The following is a 20,025-nucleotide window of genomic DNA, read 5'->3' as shown; positions in this document are numbered from 1 at the left end:
GAGAGGATGAACATTCCACGACTTTCCTGTAAAAGAGTTATCCCCTCTTTTCTGAAAACCTTGTTAATGGTACAGAGGCTGTAATTTTGAACATAAGCTTTTCAAATTTGGTGGGAAGCATTTGGGTCACGAGAAATGAACCATATTGATATTCAGCCTTCCGCAACCCTCCATACCAAACTTATTACCCCAAAGCCAAAGACTTTGTGAACACGATAGAGGCTATAATTTTAATGGATTCTTTTTAATTTGGTATAAAGCATTGTGGTCATGAGAGAACACTACTTATCAATATTCAGCATTTTGTGACCGTACCAGCTGTAGTTATCCCCCAAATACCAAAACCCTTGTGAAAGTGACAGAGGCTACAGGTTTTAACAGAATCTTTTCAAATTTCATGTGAAGCATTGTGATCTTTTGAGGACAAAACCTATCACTGTTTCAGTTCCCCCCTTTGCCAAAACATCCAAGTTTTCCTTTCGGATAAGCTGCTCAAACATTGCTGCTGTGTGGGCTTATATCCAACCTTTGCATGGCTATCCTATTTCTATATTTTACTGCACTCAAATGAATTTCAATAAAGATATGACAAGTTTAGAAAATCACAACCATAAACAGAGAGGCATTTCATTATACTTTATTATATCAAAATTTACATACAATTAAAAATTTCACAATTTAATTTGTTTTAAAGATGCCATCATCATATTTTCCTTATGTCATATATTAAATACAGTCAACAACAAAAAAGCTTTTAAAATTTCCAATAACTAGATTATACATAAAATTCCCAATACATAACAAGATACAATAAAAGGAAAACTACAATATCATTGGTCAAAATAATAGGCATACAAACATAACAAAAGGCCCAAGGGCTGTAAATCCACCATCAGTATGAATTAGGCCTACTATACACAGACAATTTTATTTGTTCAGTAAAAGATAGATGTATAGGCAAATATTAACTTACAATGTTGCTTACATTATAACAGATTTTGACTCTTTGGGAGACTTTCACTTCGGGTTATACATGTTCACTGCCTATCTCTTCCCTATATCTGTCCAAGGAAACTCTTTAATCTTGTGGTTAAGAAAACTCAATGACAATAGCCATTCTGATGTACCCTTTTATACAAACATGTAACCAATTCAAATAGCTTCTTCCCTTCATAAGTTCCAAATTCCATTCTGAACCACTGAAGTAATTCCATCCAAATTTAATTTGCTGGTGGCATTTCAGTTTCACTAATTTTAGAAATTTAATTGATAGTGTATATTATCAAATATATTTTAATTAATTTTAGAAATTTAAATCATGTATATCAAATTCATTTTTAGTAAATTGAAGAAATTATCAAATTCTGGTTTTAAATAGTGAAATGGAATATGAAAATTGTTTTCTGGTAAAAGTGACAGCATAAATCCTTTGTGTTTGATGGGCTCTAAATGTGCAATATACATTTAACAAAACTGAATCTTAAATATAATTGTCTAAAATAAATCCTTGTATGTACTGGTATGTAGTAGATTTAAAATAGAAAATCTTATTAAGAGTTACATGTACCCTGATTTGATTGTAAACATTTATCAATAGTAACAATATGAAATTGACTGGAAATAGTTCTCATCTAAATACATGTAATTAAAACAGTTGAAAGGTTTATTTGTTCAGTAAAGAATTTATTTCATATTAATTCAATTAAACATGCATAACGCAAGTTGTCTGCGATATCACCTTGGTGGAAGCTGACGTAAACTACAACTAAGTCACACACATAATGCAAGAGCTAAATCTGCCTATTGCAGGTCTTTCTTCAGGCCTGAAATGTTATCTAGATTATCAATTAAGACATTAATTAACTTACCAAGACCATAACCAACTCTCGATGCCATTAGATTCCTGCAATATTTAGTGGATTCCTATATGTTTTGTGGTGGATGCGGTTACCGTAATAAATGGAATCGAGACTTTGTTTATTATCGTAACAACAGTATTAATGACAATCAAGGCTAGCCTATAATTATATCACCGATTCCCTGACTCAGTGAGAGTGAAGTAATTTGACTGAAATTTTCAAAATATTCTCTTTTCATTATCTATTTTTAACTATTACAACAAGAACTGTCAGCTCTTTATCTAGTCTTACATAATGCTGCTTTAACATTCAAAAGACTAAACGATAACAGCCATTGTGGTGATGTAGCCTTTTGATTGTTTCTGTGTGTTTGAAGTATATGTTTGTGATATGCGCTTAGAAACACTTCACGTGTAATGAAGCGCTATATAAATCGAACAATAATAATAATAATAATAATAATAATTTAACATTAAAGTCCTGCTGCACCATTTTAAGCAATAGGAATCACTTGCAAACTACAATACTGTTAAAGATGAATCTCTAATAGTAATATCAGTCCCAAAATGATTCAATTCCATTTAGTATTTACAAAGATATGCAATAAGTTTGTTGCCATATTGTGCTGTAACCGGGCCGTTACCCCGGCATCATTTGATCTGGTGTATCTAGCACTAATATCTTTCACATTCGTTTAATATCACATTTTTGTTTAAAAATTAGTAAAAAATCATTTAAAATCACCCAAAATCATCTAATTTGTACTTTGTCCAGTTTTTAAACCTGACTGATTAATTTTGACAATAAGTGTCCAATTTACAAGTATTTCATTTCCTGACCACTGTTCAAAAATTAATCATAAGACATCAATAATCAATTGGGTTCTTTATTTTTTAACAGTGATCGAGAAATTAAACAATTGTAAATTGGACACTCATTATCAAAATTGAATGGTCAGCTTTAAACGGTACACAAGTACAAATTAGATGATTTTTAGTAATTTTAAACGATTTTTACGAATGTTTAAACAAGGATTTGATATTGAATGAATGGAAAAGAAATTAGTGCTAAATACACAAGATTAAAACCGGATTACAATGAATTGTTGTCCACAAAAACTTAATGACAGGCCTGTTATAAATCCAATTGAATTTGTATTTTGATTTTGTTTTTTTAATTAAATGTTAAATAATCAATCTGAGTACATATTAACTTGGATTAAGCCAAGAAAAATATTGATATTTTACAAACAACGGCCAATGGTGCATTGTTACTTTAAACACATACAGTCAACATTGTATAACAACAACCATCTTTACATTTACAATAAAATAATATATATTCTGGATTTGGAGTTCAATATGAACAACTTGCCTTGTCATGGCTTTAAACAGCAATACAACAATACAAATATAAACTATACAAATGTCATTATACTTAAACAAATATAAACTATACAGACATTAGTATACAAATACAATAACAGGTTTACACTAAAATTACTGACTTCAATTATTACATTTTGATTTATGCGGACTAGAAAATACCTTGAGAAATGTATTATTTCTTTTACTTTAAATGGACACAAGTTCGACAACAGGAGGTAAATTCTATTTGACTAAATCTGATAAAGTTCCACCCTTACGTTTCAAAAAGTCTAAATCATTAGGCATCAAGATATCTAAATCTAAAATGTTATTTGGAAATGAGGCATCTCGGTATACATTATGTCATCGTAGACACCAAAAGAAACTGCCATAACAATTTTAGATGTATGCAAAGCATCCAATTCAATCAGCCTCTTGATACAATCAAATTAAAGTCTGTAAATTATGGCCTGGAATTGAGATATTCTAAATGGATACAAAAATTAACTTTAACGGAATGTAGCTTCTCAATAATGGTAGGAAAAAATATCTCTCTATTATCTATGTATTGAAGGCCTTACAGTTCAGTAACAGTAACAAATTTTTATTTCAGAACAATTTTTGACTGTAAATAAGATTACAGCGGAAATAGTTAGCAATATAGATATATATCTCAAACAAATGTGTTACCAGGTAAACTAGAATAAAAATAAGCATATCACACTTAGAGCACAACATGCTTTATTTTTAAAATTAAATCTGTGTTACGAAATATTAATCCATGTCAGTATCTATTAACTCTGGGGTTAATAAGTCTGTACTGGATTCCGACACATGTAGATATTGTTCATTGTTTTTTGAGTCAACATCTACGTGCAACTGAAGTATTGCCAAATCGTTATCTACTGTGTCCTCACCTAGTACAGAAAATTCTGTCTCTCTATGTACGGAACTACATGTATTAACTGAATTGTCTGCGTATGATATTTCATTGTTGATTAGTTCTTCAGTTTCTGATGTTTCACCATCAACAGATCCAGTCTCAGATTGTACATCATTTATTAATTCAGTCCCTGGCTGTGCATCATCTACAATTGGTTCAGATTGTTCAATATATATTTGTCCAGTTTCGGACTGTCCATTGTCTGGTAATCCAGTTTTTGATGGTTCATTATCTATTACCCTTGATTCTTTCTGTTCTTGATATAACAACCGTTCATTGCCAATTAATGTATTTTCAGATTGTTCTTCATCAAACAGGCTATCATCAGATTGTTCATCCATATGTCCATTATCGAACTGGTCATCATCTAAGTGTTCATCCTCCGACTGAGCATTGTCTAACTGTCCATCCTCGGATTGAGAATTGTCCAATTGTCCATTCTCAGACAGGTCATCGCATGTTTTTTCTGTCTCTGATTCGTCAGTGTCAATGGGTTCAGTTTTAACGAAATCATCATAACTGTGATCCGATTTTTCTTCTTTGATATTTATGCTAGATTCACTGTCCGACTTCTGTAAGTCTTCTACGTCTGATTTCTCAACTCGCCTGATGTCCGAATGGTGGACAGATTTCATATGTCTAATGACACGAGTGTGGTCAGCATAACGCTTGTCACAAAAAACACATTTATATGGTTTTATTCCTGTATGAACGGCTTCGTGTAATTTAAGATGAGATTTTAAAACAAACTGCTTCCCACACATTTCACACTGGTGTGGTCGGTGGCCATTATGGACACTGATGTGCCGTTGTAAATTACAATGATTTGCAAACGCCTCCGGACACATGTGACAATTATACGGTTTTTCACCAGTGTGAATTCTGCTATGGACATTTAGACTAAAACGTTGTGCAAATGATTTGCCGCAGACATCACATTGAAATGGACGATCACCCGAGTGTACACTCATATGACGTTTTACATAAAAATCGGACACAAAAGACTTGTGACAAATTGGACAGCGACAGTTTTTTTTTCCATGAACTGTTCGGCGGTGGGTGTAAAGATTTGCTTTGTTTGTAAATGCCTTCAAGCAAACATCACACTGATAAAGAACTGACTTGTCATGTGTTTTCTTATGATCGGCCAAATAACTCTTTAATGGAAAGCACTTCCCGCACTCTTCGCAAGCGAAAGGTTTTTCGCCTGTATGTAATTTTTTGTGACTTGTCAAAGACGACGCATTACTGAAAGTCTTTTCACAAAGATCACACGAGTACGGGCGCTCTCCTGTATGGAACCTCAGGTGACGTTTAAGTGACGAATGCTCGATGAAACATTTGCCACAATCCTGACACATGTATGGCTTCTCCCCTGTATGAATTCTACGATGTTGTGTTAAATGGCTGCTGGACAGAAAACGCTTGTCACAAATGTCACAAATATATTTTCTTTCGGTATTTTTATACTCTTGTGTATGAATTTTATGATGTGCAGAAAGATGGCTGCTAACCATAAACGCTTTATCGCAAACATTACAGACGTAAGGCCTTTCTCCTGTATGTTTTCGGAGATGAATTTGTAAGGCTGAGTTATCTACATATGATTTTCCACAATCTGGAAAACTGCACAGAAATTCTTTAAAAGTAGAGTGAGTTTTTGTATGTCGTTGTACTGCCCGTTCATTTGTAAAACCCTTACCGCAAATTTTGCACTTGAAATCTCTTTCCATGTGAACAGAAGCATGAGATTTCAGATGACTTTTCTTCAAGAAAGACTTACCGCAGTTTTGACATGTGAAAGGACGGTCGCCAGAATGGGAACTCATATGAAGTTTCAGATAACTATTTTCCGAGAAATCTTTTCCACATACTTCACATGAGAACTTTTTACCGGAATGAATTTTTACATGTCGATTGAGCAAACTACTTTCTCGGAAACATTTAAAACATATATCACACTGGAAGGGTTTTTCTCCGGTATGTTGCCGAGCATGTGATAACAAAAAATCACCAGTTTTGAAATATTTACCACATTCGTTACATTGGTGCTTTGTGGGCGTGGCAGATATTCTGACGTTCTTCCGCTTTGGTTCAAGCTCAGATTCTTCATAATCTACGTCATCGATGTCATTATAGATCTCTGGTTGTTCATCATTTTCAAATTCATAATCATCCTTATAATCTACTTTAACGGAAGATGGACGAGTATTGTAGGATTTTGGTTTTTGATTTGATTCCTTGTCTTGGTTAGCAGGTGTTGTAGTTTCCGCTGTCCTATTATCAAAATAAACTCTACAATTTGAAATTAAATCATCTCCTTCTTCTGATTTTATATCTTGTGGAACTATCAATTTCTGATTAATCAATCCTGATGTGTTATTATTAGATGGGTGACGGTCATAGGAACTTGAAGCTTGAGATGCTGTATGGATATGATTGGTTGATGTACCGGTATCAATATTATTATTGTTGACCGTTTGGTGAACAAAGCTGTTGGAACTGCTTGCTAAATTTTCATCTTCGTCCAAAGGTTCAGATTTGATATCTTGAGGCAATATCAATTCTTGGTTGACTAATTGTTGATGTGGAACCACAAAAGGCTTGGCACCAAAGGCCATGTGACTGACATCAGGTTTTAGTTTGAAAACCTGAAAATTTTGTTCCTTGTCAAGAACTGGTAAAGGGGGAAGCATCATATTTGAGGGAAGTTCTGGAAGTTTCATATTTGCTGGAAGCTCCATATCTATGAGTGAATTATATTCTTAAACCAGGTAGACTATTATTCAACAAACTTGATATTCAAAAACATTTCACCACCTCCAAAGTCTAATTTGTTGCCTTTTTCATCAAAATCTGAAACGAGAAGAATATTCGATTTATTACATTCTCTGAAAGTTGAAATTTTATCAGTTCTATAAAATTCTCTACATACGTGTATACGATGCAGAAACATACATGTACATGTAGGCCTACAATGTTAAACCCTGTTTCTTTTCTCTATATAGACTAAAAGTATAAATACAGATGAACAGGTAAATTTAGGACGAGAATTAAGTTGATTCTTTAATTTTCAGAGAGATGCCATGTAGCTCTATCAAAACATGTAGATCTTTAAAAGTTTCTCAGCTGATAATAGGATCACGGTACAGCTTATTTTTTTCATTAGTAGCCAAAACTGTCTCAACGTACAGTCTATACAATATTTGGATTATTGATTAGTAAACTCTCTATAATGATTCTTATTGGTTAAAGGTGCTGCTCTAGATATATTTTATTGAAAAACTGATTCAAATGGACTGAAAGAATCATGCATACCTATATACTATTTCTGTGCAAGTTCTATACAACTATCTAGCATTCTTTGGTGTATTCTTTCAAAGCCATAAAATCTCCCTGTGAAGGTGCATAAATGTATAAGTCCCAATTAAAGTACACACCCTACATGTCTATACATGGTTATGTGATGGCCAAGACATCATGATTATAAACTTGCTCATACAATTGAAGAAAATTTAGCGACCATTTCCAAAAGGGATAATATGTCCAATTATTCTTTTTTAGAACATAATCAAATGATGAATGAAATGGGGTTTAACATCCTACTGTTTTGCTCCGAACTGAACTAATGAAGACGGGCATACGCCATACAGTGTGCTGCATCCTCTTATATTGAATTCCATCTGTCCAGTGATCTTTTACATGCATGCAAATGTGTACAAGCGACCTCAGTTTTCCGTCCCATCCGAACGACTAGACAGCAGTCCTTGTCAGGCCCTCCGTGCTGCATCACTGACTAGAGGTAAACATGCCAGAAAATCTGGATGAACTTTCTTGCTCAATGCAGGGATCGAACACCCGACCTCCAGGCTAGCCAGCGTCTTACCCACTTGGCTACCGTGACCCCCCGTAATCAAATGTGCTTCAACACTGTACATAGGGCATGTGAACAATTTTCTACTAGGAATCAGAGGTAAGGGTAGTGACCAATAGCAAATGAGCAATACTGTTTCTACGTATAGCTTCCATGGTAAGACTCAGTTGTCTATACAGTGCTTCAGCGTACATGACACATAACAATAACATGAACGAACATAGCTTCAATAAATAAGGCTCTTAATAAATAAAATGTCCCTGTTAATTAAATAGCTTACTGTCATATCCAAGATTTTAACAATCACATGAATGCTCCATAAATTTACCTGGCTGGGAATGCAGACGTATATACTTTAGTCGTCGGGGAGCAGATCCTGAATCATTTGCAGTCACACGGTTATACGAAAATGATGTATTTATTTTAATTGTAATTAAATTATCCTAGAACTAGACAGTAATTTCTTTTTTCTACATTACTCTGTACAGCAAAACAGTAGTACTAGTAACAGGTTTATTATTTATTTTTCAACTCTACACAGGAGCAGCCGAGCAGGTAAAACCATGGGCATGGCATCATGGGCTATTAAATATTATTATGTATAAGGTCCATGGTAAAAACACAGACCATAAGCAATAACTAAAAGTACAATTCCCAAAGGTAATAAAGTAAAGTGAGGTAACGGCACCGCATCCATTATATTTACCTTTATGATCCGGAGATAACCAATTTTTGATGAAAAAGATTGATTTTCTCTTTAGCAAAGGTAGGTGACAATTTCTTTAATTCAGAGATAACTCTGATTAAATTCGCTTCTGAAAGATGTGGTTATCCAGTCTTTCAACCAAATAATTTTTTTTTTTTTCTTCGATTTGTTGATATATATAATTATTTTCAACACCCATAAATACTTTATTGAAATACTTTTTACATTTTTGGACAAAAATACAATAAAACTGGCCCAAAAAATTGCGTAGATTAGAGTGAAATGAGCAAAACGAAATACTTACTTTGTGTAAGGGAGACAACTTTATGACTTTTTTTTAGAAAATAGAGTACCTTCCCTTTAATTTATTCGTTCTTGCCCTAGCTAGGGGGTGTTTATAGCTAAATCTTTTTGTTAAGGCCAGCTCAATTTTTGTCAAGGTCGCTGGGATATATATTTTTTTAAGGCACGTGATTGTTGGCGAGATTTTAGGGTTCCTAGGGTAAATATAAGGTTAGGGCACGAGATTGTTGGCGAGATTATAGGGTTAGGGTTAGGGGATTCATACTTGTATACCATATTATGATCATTCTGATTTCTGAACACATGAATTCTGCGGGTTCACTAGTCCGCGAGTTCATTAGTCCACCGATATCTATTATTAGGGTTGGGTTAGGGTTAGGTTTATGATACCCATATTTATAGCATTTCTTATAGAGGCAGACTAGTGAACCGTTAGGCTTAGGTTTATTGAACTCATATTTATAGTAATTCTTATAGCGGCGGACTAGTGCACCCGCAGACTATAGTGAACCGTACAGGGAATTAAGGGTTAGGTTTAGGTTTATTGAACCCATATTTATAGTATTTCTTATCTTATAGCGGCGGATTAGTGCACCCGCGGACTAGTGAACCCCTCTCGAATTCTACACGTTTGTTTGGTAAGATCCCTTCATATTAACAATCAAAAAGAACATCAGCCTCTTTAATTTATTTCAAATTTATGTCATTTACTATTTTATTTACGTTTTATTTTGTAGGCTACAGGATGAACTTTTTTTGTGGTACGAGTAAATGAGTCTGATACTCCCGATAGAAATTATTTTCAACGATAGGTACATTATACCTATACGACGGGACCCTCGTTTTTTCAATTGTCGCACAAAGAAAGTAGGCTAGGGCATATAATACTATATTACCCTATGGCTTGGGTAAACTTGTTGAAATTAATAGTTTTTCTCTGATATATTTTCGCCGATGAAGTGTGAACATCAATAAATGAAGCGAAAAGTTATCGAGAATCGAAGGACTGATAACACAAGGTACTATATCTGCTCTAATCCGAACACAGCTTGCAGCGATTGTTCTTCTTCGCTAGAAATGGTAGAATGTTCCGAACCATCATCGTCACCGTTGTTGCTCGCATTTCTAATGGTGCAGTTCGTACTGATAAGGCAGAACATTCGGGGCAAAATCAATGTCTGACAAGATTTCACTTTCTGCCGATGCCAAGCTGTCTTCTTTGGGTTTTCGTAGGAACAAGCACGTACTCCGTGAGCATTTCATGCGGCGTCACAGGGGCCCCGGACCTCGAAGTGTCCTCCACCGAATTTACAAAAAAAAGAACCAACAAAAGCTGGTAGGTACAATCACAAAGTACATACCCGTAATCAACCAAGAACGTAGCTCAAAACGTTGAGATATTCTGATGTGCTTGTTTTTTGCAACGATTGGATGCATTTGATTTAGTTTCACCTGGCAATTTATTAATGCGTGTAACATCTTTATGCCAATAGGACTAGTTAAAAAAGAGAGAGAGAGAGAGAGAGAGAGAGAGAGAGAGAGAGAAATGGGGTTTAACGTCCACTCGACACAAACTATGTCATTTCGGGAATAACATATGGTTTAATTTTCTTTCAATAATTCGCTTGCGCGTAGGGGTCTTTAGCAGTGGGAGGAAACCGGAGGACCCGGAGAAAACCCACGAGGTTGGACAGGCGACCCTACTCCTTGTCACGTACTACCGGGGATTCGAAACCACGCCAGTTTACTCAATGACAGGTCTTATGATACAGCGCGCACGTGCAAACCATTCGGCCATCCACCCCCCCCCCCCTTAGTTAAACATACCCAGCCCAGTGTAGTGAAACAATTTTCGCTTACATGACATATTTTTAGCCCCACCTTCATGACGTAAAGATGTCAAATTTAAAATGCCGGAGGGGGCCATCTATATCGCGACGATTTAAAAGAGATGATTTGTACCCGTGTCAGGTAGGATTATGCTTAATTATATGTGGCAAAAGTGTTATAAATACCAATAATCAATAATCAATCGTTGTCTTGTGACGGTGCAGTTTGAAGATGATAAAAATTTCAATCTTAATTTAAGTATAGAATTGTGATAAATCTAAATCGGAATGTTTTCAATGACGTGGGTAGAGGAGTTCGGTTTGTTTTCATTCCTTTTTTTTGTATTTGGTATATGGATTTTTTATATCTTTTTTTTTTTATTTTTTTTTTAGAAATAAGTTCTTGTCTTCTATACTTCCAATTGACTGTTTGACATCTAGGAACATCATTTGTTGACCAATGGCCGGTCTTCTTCCCTCGAAAGACAATTTGAAAATATCGAATATCGATCAATCTTTGATCGAAAGGGGTGGGTTAGTGAAGTATGTTTTTGTTATGCTGTGCAACATATTTTGTTTGAAGAATGCATGAACTTCTTGACTAATCATATTGTATCTATTATTACTGCATGAGTATGAGGTATGCGCATCGTGCTACATGGTGAATTATGGTTACAGTGTAGCGGAAGATTCCGAAAATATAATCGAAACGAAATTGTAATAGATATAATTTTATTTAGATTGGCGAAGATATAAAAATCATATACAATATGTCAATATAATATAACAGGCAGACAACCCATATTCAAACATTACTATAAAATATATTATATATCAATAATAACAGGTTAAAATATACATAGTTTACATAATCAAGCCACCATTGATAGAGATTAATATTCTGTGCAATAAGAGGAAAATTATACGGTATAATAAATATATTTAATTGCTAAGTATTCAAACTACATGTTAAAGGGTTATCTCACCCTAAAGTCCGTTATGTAAGGGTTTCCGTTGTCTAGATATATTAATATTGGTATCACGTGCACCACTACAAAGCCCTGTGCAGACATCTTATTGGCGGTAAACCAATATATAAAGCTGCCATTTTCTTAAAAATTAAGCTCAAATAAAATTTTAGAATTCATTAAAAAATTATAAATACAGCCATGCAGATCAAATCGAAATTTAAAAGTATATAATATGCATTAATATATTTAATATAAATAATTATGACTTAATAATTGTGGATTAACTAACTTAGTGCAATACAGAAAATGATAACGTTATTTACTGTATATGCAATTTTAAAGGAGTCGTCCCAGATTTCATAAAGTAGACATGTGTTTAAATATGTATGTCGAACGTAAACATGTGAAAACAATGCCCGTTTTCCCTGAGTATCAGCTCAAAATAATGAGGCGATAGAAACGCGATTTTCCGCAATCGTAATTAACGCGTGATATATTGTTTTAGTAAGATAGTTTTCACAGAGATTCAAAGAGTGGCACAGAACTAGAATTTAACGGGTTATAAAAGTCGTTTACGCAGAATTAACCATTCATAACTGGGAGGACTTCTTTAATCTTAAAGATCTAAATACCAAATGCCAATGGAACCAACGTTAAACCCTATATTCGTTCAGTTTACAAATGTTTAGAACACTCCCTGTTTAAACGAATCGCGTTCAGTTATTGTCTGTGTATATAACTAAACTATTAATCCATTGAGAATAATGGCAGCCATGTATTTACGCCCACATACTGAAATCAATTTAAATATTGGATTCCGTTCAGGTATTTGTAACACTTTCAAAAGAAAAGTTAAGACTTAAATTTCCCGAGTGTGGTTTGTAGTTACAGCATGAGATTTATAAAGCAATATTTCTGCGTTAATGTGTTAACAGTTCTTTTCATAGCTCGTCTAATGCTGATATTTTTTACCCGTCAGTGCTCGGATTTTGCTGTTGCTATATGTGATTTAGCAGTTATTTTAGCAGTTCTTAGAAATGTCTTAATTGATGTGATTATTTTTGTTAGTTAAGAAGAGCCCTGTTGTCTAAATTCACTATGAGATAAAATAAAAGCATAGGCTCCCGAAGCGCTGATCAGTATTCATTATTTGAATCTGCGGTGCCATCATCGTTTCAGGAACATGTGCTTTACTTTATGGTAATCATTAAATTTACATCGAAAGTTTGATAACAATAACGTCACATACACGATTGTTATTATTAAAATATAAATTTTTTATGATTTTGTATTTTCGTATAATTTTAATTGTTCGTATTCTGGTGGCATCTGTGGATCTTGGTTTCCTAAAGCTTCATAATGACCTTCCGGTGGTATTTGTACATTCCCGTTGGCTGCTGAAATAAAGGAAAATATATCTGTACGAGACTACATAATATAAAATTACTAATTTACACTATAAAATTAAAGGATGGACCATCATGGAGCAAATTAAGACCTCAGTTCATCTGGATAATATCTTAGCAAGGAGTGACTAAATACAAAGTCACGTTCACTTCAGATCTGGTAACACGTAAATTGGAAAGACATTATCTGACACATTTCACCTTCTTGTCCCATCTTTGCATTCACTGGTAGATTTAAGCTCCCACCTCGACTTTTTGTAACGTTCTTAGATAGAATTGATGTTATTTCTACCACAACTTATCGAAAGCTTGCATTAGCTTCACCACCTGTCCCGTACCATATTTTGAAATGGCTGGATCGGCTAGCTTTTGGTTTTGTGCAAAGATGTACAAATTAGTTTAGTCTGGAAGGAAAAGAGTGGGGAAAACGGGGTAGCTGACGTTTCCATGCCATTATTCTAAGAAAATAAGTTATATGTATACATAGTTACCTGGGCCCACTGGAGGTTGGGGAGCTATAAAGATGGGGTACGTATACCTGTAAAATAAAATTAAAAATTACAATAAAGGTAAAACGTAGTCCAATGTTCTTTTTTAAATTAAACACAGAGAGATAGTATGTATGTGCATCCACAAGGCTGAAATGAAATGAAATGGGGTTTAACGTCTTACTTGTCTGCAAAGTGGTATGAGGGAAATTTTGCCTGGACAGTGTGTCGCTACGGCCTAGTTTTTTTTCAAATTCCAACTGTCAATGGCTCTTTTACGTGCACGTCAATGTTTACAGGGGACTTCGGTTTTTCGACCTGCATCTCGAGGTACTTTCGCGACCAACACTGGTAGCGATCTCGAGACCTCTTTGTTAGTGAGTCAGCGTCTTACTCACTGCTTCATAGAGGCGCAATGCGCAAAACTATAGGATCACCCTTGATTCCCCACACCCGCCTCTCCTTGACAAAGAATCCCGTTTTTCACGTGATCATCAACCTTTGAATAATTAATTACCCGTTTCTAACTATTAAATCTAATATATGAATATATAGCATTTAAATACTTACGATGAATTCACTTCAACTTCTGAAAGTACAAAAAAAATAATATTAAATAATATATTATACTAAACATAACTTAATTAATAGTACTTTTAAACGATAAATCTTTTTGATTAGTGATAGGACAAACTCTGTGTACGATTATAGTTCTGTCATGAAAGACGCAGAAGTAGGGATATTAAGATTCATTTCATTTGTATCGACAGTGGACTAATCAATCAATTATGTAGATTTTTCAAAGAACACAGATTGCCATTCCACAATATATGAAAACCGACAACTTCATTTTTGGGGTAGTTTATTCCAGAAATTAAACAATATTTAAAACATTCTGTTTTGAACAGTTGATCAAGATGAAACAATTTCCACTGTTGATTGGGAATTTGAGTATAACAATTCATTTGCCCAGTAAAATACTTCATTATGATCAATGACTTTAAGTGGCGGATCGGAGGAAGCACCCCCCGCCCCCCAGTTTCATATCATACATTGATATTCGACAACTCAACTGACAACTGGGGCGTGTTGCGACCCTTTGATAGTGTTGAACTACTGGTACTAGAATTAGGCAAGATTAATGTAAATTGAACAGTTACCTTGAACCGTCTGTTTTCTACGTTTTAGAATGATGCAGAAAACTATTGATGCTATACCAGCTGTTATTAGAACTCCTGCAACTAAACCTACACCGATACCATGGAAAAACCGATCAACAGTTACACTAGGTATGGACGTTATCGGAGACGCTGTTGTTGTCACCTGAGATGCTATTGGCGTTATAGTCTTCCTTGGTGGATTTACGGGTCTTGTAACTGTGAATATTAATAAAAATGAGAGAATTAAAATAAATTAGATTTATATCATCTTCTATTCTTTTGAAAAACAAATTGGATTTTAACTTCCTTTAGACCATTTTCTGCAAGCAAAAAAAAGAAGCCATCGTTAATCTGTCTGTGAGCTTAAAATTTACTGAAGAAACTGATAGTGTTTTCGTTAGGTTTTTTTTAAATGTCATTCAATATTTTAAGTTCAGATATAAAATGTAATCAAGTCCAAAATCTAAAATTGTGATATAATACACGATATAACAAATTTTGTTTCATTTTTAATTTAAATTACATACAGTTTCGGCTTCAGCAAATTTTCTTTCAAATTACATTATAGCTAAAATGAAAAATAGTTGAAATTTAAAGATACATTGTTCTTATAACTGTAACAAAAAAATTAAAATATTGTCATTAGTTCGAGTTAAGATTACATATAATATTGGCTTCGTTCAAATTACATAATAGCTAAAATGGAAAATAGTTAAAATTTAACGGCACATTTGTTCTTATAACTGTAATAAAGAAATTAAAATATTATTGTCATTAGTTCGAAGATAAGATTTCCACTTACTTGAGTATTCTCCACCGTGTTAAGAGCCCCGAATTGATAAATGACAATGAATAGACTTACCTTATATTATGATATAAGACGTAGAAAATTTTTTTAATGACATACTTACGTGTTTTAATCATTTCATAATAAGAACACGGATGATTACCCCCCCCCCCCCTCCAAAACAAAAACATATTATCATTGTAAATAGAGATAATCACATATTATATTATTCAAAGGATACACGTATTCTATATAGTTGTTGTGTCAACAGCTCGGTTTGGTCTTTGGTCGTAACATGATTCATGTCTTCGTGACAGCCAGGAACTTCGTCTTGGTGACAGATAAGGTCATAAAACTGCAAGGTCACGTGTTTAATAATAGGCTTGGCCAACGTTCATCATATTTATAATTAACCACTTCTTGTTTAATAATATTTATCACCCATTAATTTACGTAAGTTACACGTTTGTATCCATAGTAGATTCTGAAATGAAAAGAATACAGGGTTTTTAATATCTCACGGATTTCCGATTACAATGACAATCCTATTTTGTAAATTCTTCTAGTTCCACTTAACAATGTTAGTTTTCTGCAACAGAAATCCCCAAAACTATGATTGGAATATTTGAATTTATGTTTTCGAACTTACAGTGCAATGTTAAAATTCATTGTAATAATATCCAGATAGCCCAGACTTTATAGATAATGGTATAAAACATAATACCGTCTATACTTTATATATCAAAGGGCTGCCATCAAGTTCATCAATATAAAAATACAAATTTGGGTAATAACACGTGAGGAATAGTATTACATAACTTGCACGTGTCGTTTGTTTCATAAAAAATAAGTATACCTTTTATCGTGTATGATACCAGCTACTATTATAATTACATAAATACGTAAATGCCGAAACGCCAGTGTTGGGGAAATATATTTGTGGTGATAGAAAACATCGGTTTTTTATAAAGATCAAAAATTTCCCGATGACGACCATATAATTTTGTGAATGCTGTTTTTGCTATTTAATATCATTATCTCGATTGTTTGATAAAATGAAAATTATTTAGCATAGCTGATAAAAGAAGGGGTGTACACGGAGATATTTTGAATGTTTAGTCCAATAGCTTACTTCACGAATAACAGGAAATAGTCAAATTTTGTATTTTGTTTCCGTTGTCTCACCCGAATCGCAATGGTCTTTATTTACTAGAGATTAAAATAAACTTTTTCGTGATGTACGTGTATATTCAATTTTTATCTTTGCTGTGAATTTGCTATGTCCGTATATCGTTTAATCTGTCTTTGTTTTATTGTATATCTGCATTGTGCACTTAATGCACTTTAAATTCCCCCCCCCCCACACACACACCCACACACACCCACACACACAACCTCCAATCCAACAAAATCCTGGGGCGCTGCCGACAATATCGATTTTAAACTTTATTTAAATCACGTACCGTAATTAATATCACTTTCAGGCGAAAATGTGTATTGCAAATAACAGCACAGAATATCTTACTTTTTGTAACAAGACAACAGTTATAACTCCTTTAAAGATACTACATATATAACATCCGATATGGGGAGCGATTTATCCGGAATTCACACAGATGACAGAATGATACACCAAACGCATTGTTAATAAAAGTATAAATAAAATGTATACCCATCGTCTCACACATCCTTGCAATACAGATCTCCACCACAATTGAAACACAAGGATAGTCTTAAGGTATTCGCCCGGATTTTCACGTATATTCAGAAGGCCTACAAACTTAGATTTGGTCTTTGGGATTCCAATTAACATCGAATATAATATACTCCGTAGTAGGCCTTTTTAAACCCCATTTCATTACTTCTCGGATATACACAAACTGAAATCGGTGATAACGATGTATGAAACGTTCCAAATCTACAACGTAATTTATTTACAGAGTTGACACAGATGACTAATACTAAGCTGGTTTATAATGATATTGTCTCTAAAACACTTCAACTAAAGTGAAGATAAGGCGTCTTCCTCTCCCCGGAACTGAGTGTGAAACTCTTGAAGGTTGTTTCTATCTTAGTTAAAGGGATCGACAATTAGACGATATTTCATAATTGGATTTTAAATCGGTTGTTATTTATCAATTATTGGCCACGATCTCTCACAATTCACTAAAAAAAAGAGTAATCACGTGCCTTTTAAGACATCGGTTGATTTATATGTGATGCCAGTAACGTTTCGATTTATTTTCCATGATAGATATCTGACCGTCATTCTTTGAAGCAGGAATCCAGATCGCACGAATTGAAAGGCTTATCAAGTAGCTCTGATCTCTACTCAGATATATAATATATTTTTTTGACCTAACACTGTTAACACATTCGGCAATCAAACCCCCCAATGTTAATTATAAAAGTTGTACGTGCATGTATTTATTCTTGTCTACGATATCACCCTTGGTGGAAGTGGACGTAAAACTCCAGAACGATGTATTTATAGGAGTTTTCTTGTATTGTTCTTCTGGATTGTCTATGAAAAGGTTACCAACAAAACTGATGCTCTCTTTAAGGATATAATTACTGTTGTCTTTCTGACAACCAATTCTTTTGTATTTTGCGAAAAATACACGATTTGTGAATTACCAAAATATGTTTTAAAACTACCTATCTTGGATACTTTACCTACTATATCGGGACCTTTAGAGAACAACTTACCGTTAGAGCCAACTACATTTAACATAGGAGATTTCCATTTACTCCAAAACTGAGTAATAAATATTACTAAACCCTGTCCACTAAACTCTGTAAAAAAAAAGAGTTGAAATTACGCGTTTTGTGCACTATTTGAGAGATGGAAATTAACATATCTAAGTAAAATATTAGATTTACAATGTACTTGCTTCCCTTACTTGTGTTGTTGGCCGTGTTGGTGTTGGACTGGACAGTTAACTTTGATGTCCTCCTAACACGCTCCTCCCGATTGAGGCTCAGTCGGGCATCGCTCAGATCCACTCTAAGGTATGCCAAAATTCAAAATTTTGCTCGCGTCCATGGGAAGTGCTTCAAGTCCCTTAAAAATGCTCTGCATATTCTAACGTAGTTGTGGTCTATTCTATAAAGAGCGCTCGATGAATGAATAAAATTATGAATGTTACAAAGGAGTGCCAGAATATTTGATTGTGCAATCGATTTTAAGCATAATGCACGACACAATTATATGGAATACAGGTACTTATGTTTATTTCTGACAAGGGTTGTCTCGTCTTTGTAAAAATTTATTCGATTTGTGATGTGTCTCGTCGCCTGTATATGTCTGATTAGTTTCTTTTAAATTTGGGTAAGCATTAGTGTGTACAGTCATCCCCCACTTACTTTTTGTGAATCTAACCAATGGCCAATCCCTGAAGTATAGATCATTCTAATACTAAAATGCATTGCCAGATGAATCCAATATATCCCCCATGTTTAATTAAATCAAATTGAAAGTAACATAAACATTCTGTGCAATATTTCATTTGACCCTTACTAACCTTTAACCGGATGTCATAATTTATGAACATCTTTCATATATACTCCATGTCAATGGTTGGTTAGGACAAAGCAATTTAATTTTCGGTTCTTCGGGGCGCAAAATTTTAAAGCTTTCCCCGAAGAACAAAAGTTCAAATTACTGTGTTCATTTATTAGCCTGGCGAAATAATGACACATAAAACTCACTTAATGACGAATTCCGTTTTCAAAGTGTTCTGTCATACAGGACAGTTCAGATAAATTAGGCTAACCTAACAGATTTCAATCCCCTACACGCATAATGTTACGAAACTTACAAATTACCACATCTTTGTCAATGCTGAACGGAATTTAAGACCATCCGCATTAATTTAGGGTCCCCACAAGCTTAACTGGGTTGGTCAACTGATAATAAAGCTTCATAAGAAATTGAATAGGTTTCAGGGTACAAGGTTCAATGGAAACAGCTTATTGTCGACGCTCCCAGGTGAATTCTGTACGGTTGAATTACAAGTTGCATAATGCTGTTTCATAACTCCTAATCACTTATCTTAATATCAAGCTGCAAGAAATAAAACTCCCCGATAAAAGTAAGGAATAAAAATCATGGTTTACTGAATGCTTTTCATAACGCCTAATCACCTATCTGAACACCAAGCTACTTGAATATAAAAGTTTACGACAAGTATAAGAAATAAAAAGCATGCTTTACTGAATGCATTTCAATATATTAAACCATCTATCACAGTCATTCTTGCAGGCACAAGAAAATTCTGGATGTAAATACGTCACGCTACATGCAGATCAACTTTCATTAAGATTTTTTTT

The 20,025-nt window shown here is 34.2% G+C and overlaps 1 protein-coding gene and 1 long non-coding RNA gene across 9 annotated transcripts; both read right to left on the bottom strand.

Moving 5' to 3' along the window:
• Window positions 1-634: 634 nt before the first annotated feature.
• Window positions 635-8,834, bottom strand: LOC126830079 (zinc finger protein 665). The gene is made up of 2 exons (XM_050560295.2): window positions 8,750-8,834; window positions 635-7,025 (listed from the first exon to the last, which is right to left on the bottom strand). The coding sequence occupies exon 2, from the start codon at window positions 6,911-6,913 to the stop codon at window positions 4,001-4,003; it is 2,913 nt and encodes a 970-aa protein (XP_050416252.1). The 5' UTR covers window positions 6,914-7,025; window positions 8,750-8,834; the 3' UTR covers window positions 635-4,000.
• Window positions 8,835-11,596: 2,762 nt separating this feature from the next.
• LOC126829780 (uncharacterized) lies at window positions 11,597-19,529 on the bottom strand. 8 transcript variants are annotated; one of them, XR_007683525.2, is made up of 6 exons: window positions 19,515-19,529; window positions 18,403-18,489; window positions 14,907-16,177; window positions 14,317-14,335; window positions 13,750-13,796; window positions 11,597-13,249 (listed from the first exon to the last, which is right to left on the bottom strand). It is a non-coding gene; the product is annotated as an uncharacterized LOC126829780 (long non-coding RNA). The 8 variants fall into 8 exon arrangements; XR_007683522.2 differs by lacking the exon at window positions 19,515-19,529 and adding an exon at window positions 19,218-19,232; XR_007683524.2 differs by lacking the exon at window positions 19,515-19,529 and adding an exon at window positions 19,060-19,074.
• Between the last annotated feature and the right edge of the window lie 496 nt (window positions 19,530-20,025).

The sequence above is a fragment of the Patella vulgata genome, chromosome 8 (assembly GCF_932274485.2).
Source record: "Patella vulgata chromosome 8, xgPatVulg1.2, whole genome shotgun sequence".
Classification (NCBI taxonomy): Eukaryota; Metazoa; Mollusca; class Gastropoda; family Patellidae; genus Patella; species Patella vulgata.
This window is presented reverse-complemented; position numbering and strand designations above follow the sequence as displayed.

Bases quoted from the DNA above. Each gene is read 5' to 3' on its own strand.
- LOC126830079 (XM_050560295.2), bottom strand. From the start codon at position 6,913: ATGGAGCTTCCAGCAAATATGAAACTTCCAGAACTTCCCTCAAATATG.